Source organism: Trypanosoma grayi, assembly GCF_000691245.1.
Source record: "Trypanosoma grayi strain ANR4 Tgr_1093_V1, whole genome shotgun sequence".
NCBI lineage: Eukaryota > Euglenozoa > Kinetoplastea > Trypanosomatida > Trypanosomatidae > Trypanosoma > Trypanosoma grayi.
Window position 1 is genome coordinate 1 of NW_008826712.1, and position 882 is coordinate 882.

The 882-nt window shown below is 58.2% G+C and overlaps 1 protein-coding gene across 1 annotated transcript; it reads right to left on the minus strand.

The window, feature by feature from the left end:
• Window positions 1–384, minus strand: DQ04_10931000 (transcription elongation factor-like protein; the record flags this gene model as incomplete). The annotated part of the gene is made up of 1 exon (XM_009316399.1): window positions 1–384. A coding segment is annotated over one exon (384 nt), but the record flags the coding sequence as incomplete, so codon positions are not given.
• Between the last annotated feature and the right edge of the window lie 498 nt (window positions 385–882).

The following is an 882-nucleotide window of genomic DNA, read 5'->3' on the forward strand; positions in this document are numbered from 1 at the left end:
GGCGGGTGTTGGTGCCGGTGCTGCCGTGCCGTCGCCGCCTTTGCCGCCGCGCTCCGAGGGCGCGAACTCGTACTTGAGGGGGTTCGCCGTCTCGTCCACCTCGGCGCGGTGGATGGCGGCGAGACGATCGTCATCGGCGGTGACGGCCTTCTCCGAAGACGTCTCGAAGAAGGTGATGTTGGCGGTGGCACTGCTGAAGTGCTCGATGCTCGCCGGTGTTGTGGTACCCTCGTAGAAGCATACTGTGATGTCACAGCCGTCGGGGCGACTTTGGCCGCTGGCATGGAGGTCGGCGTCGCTGACGATGCGCGCCGGCCACCAGTCGTAGCCCTCCATCTTCACCCACACGCGGTCGTACGGCACATACAGCGAGTGCGGCCCCATGGCGTGTACCTCACGGCCTGCTGTTGTTGTTGTTGGTGCCTTTATTTCCTGGTCGGTTGCCACGTAGGGGCTCCCCGTTGCAGTTACTTTTCGTGTTTAGTGACCACACACGCACTTGTTCTGCTAGAATGCGTGTGTATGTATGTGTGTTTGTGTGTTCAGTTGTTTGCTTGCTTCTTGCTTTTTCTTCCTCCTTTCTGTTTCTTTTTTTTTTTCCCTTGTTTGTTTAATCCGTTACAACGCCTTTCTTCCCCCTGATGGTAGCCGACGCCCGCTTCGCTCTGCTCTGCTGCGTGACCCGCACACGACGCGAAAAGGCACCACACACGCACAAACTCTCTTCTTCGCTCCTCCCCGCTAGCGAAACGCACCAATAGCACCGGCACCAACAATAGAGCGAGTGGTTGTACCCACACGCGCAGGGAAGAAAGTAAGAGAAAGCGTGAATAAGAAAGCAGCACCCGTGGGGAACACCTCACACGGACGCCCATGCTTGGA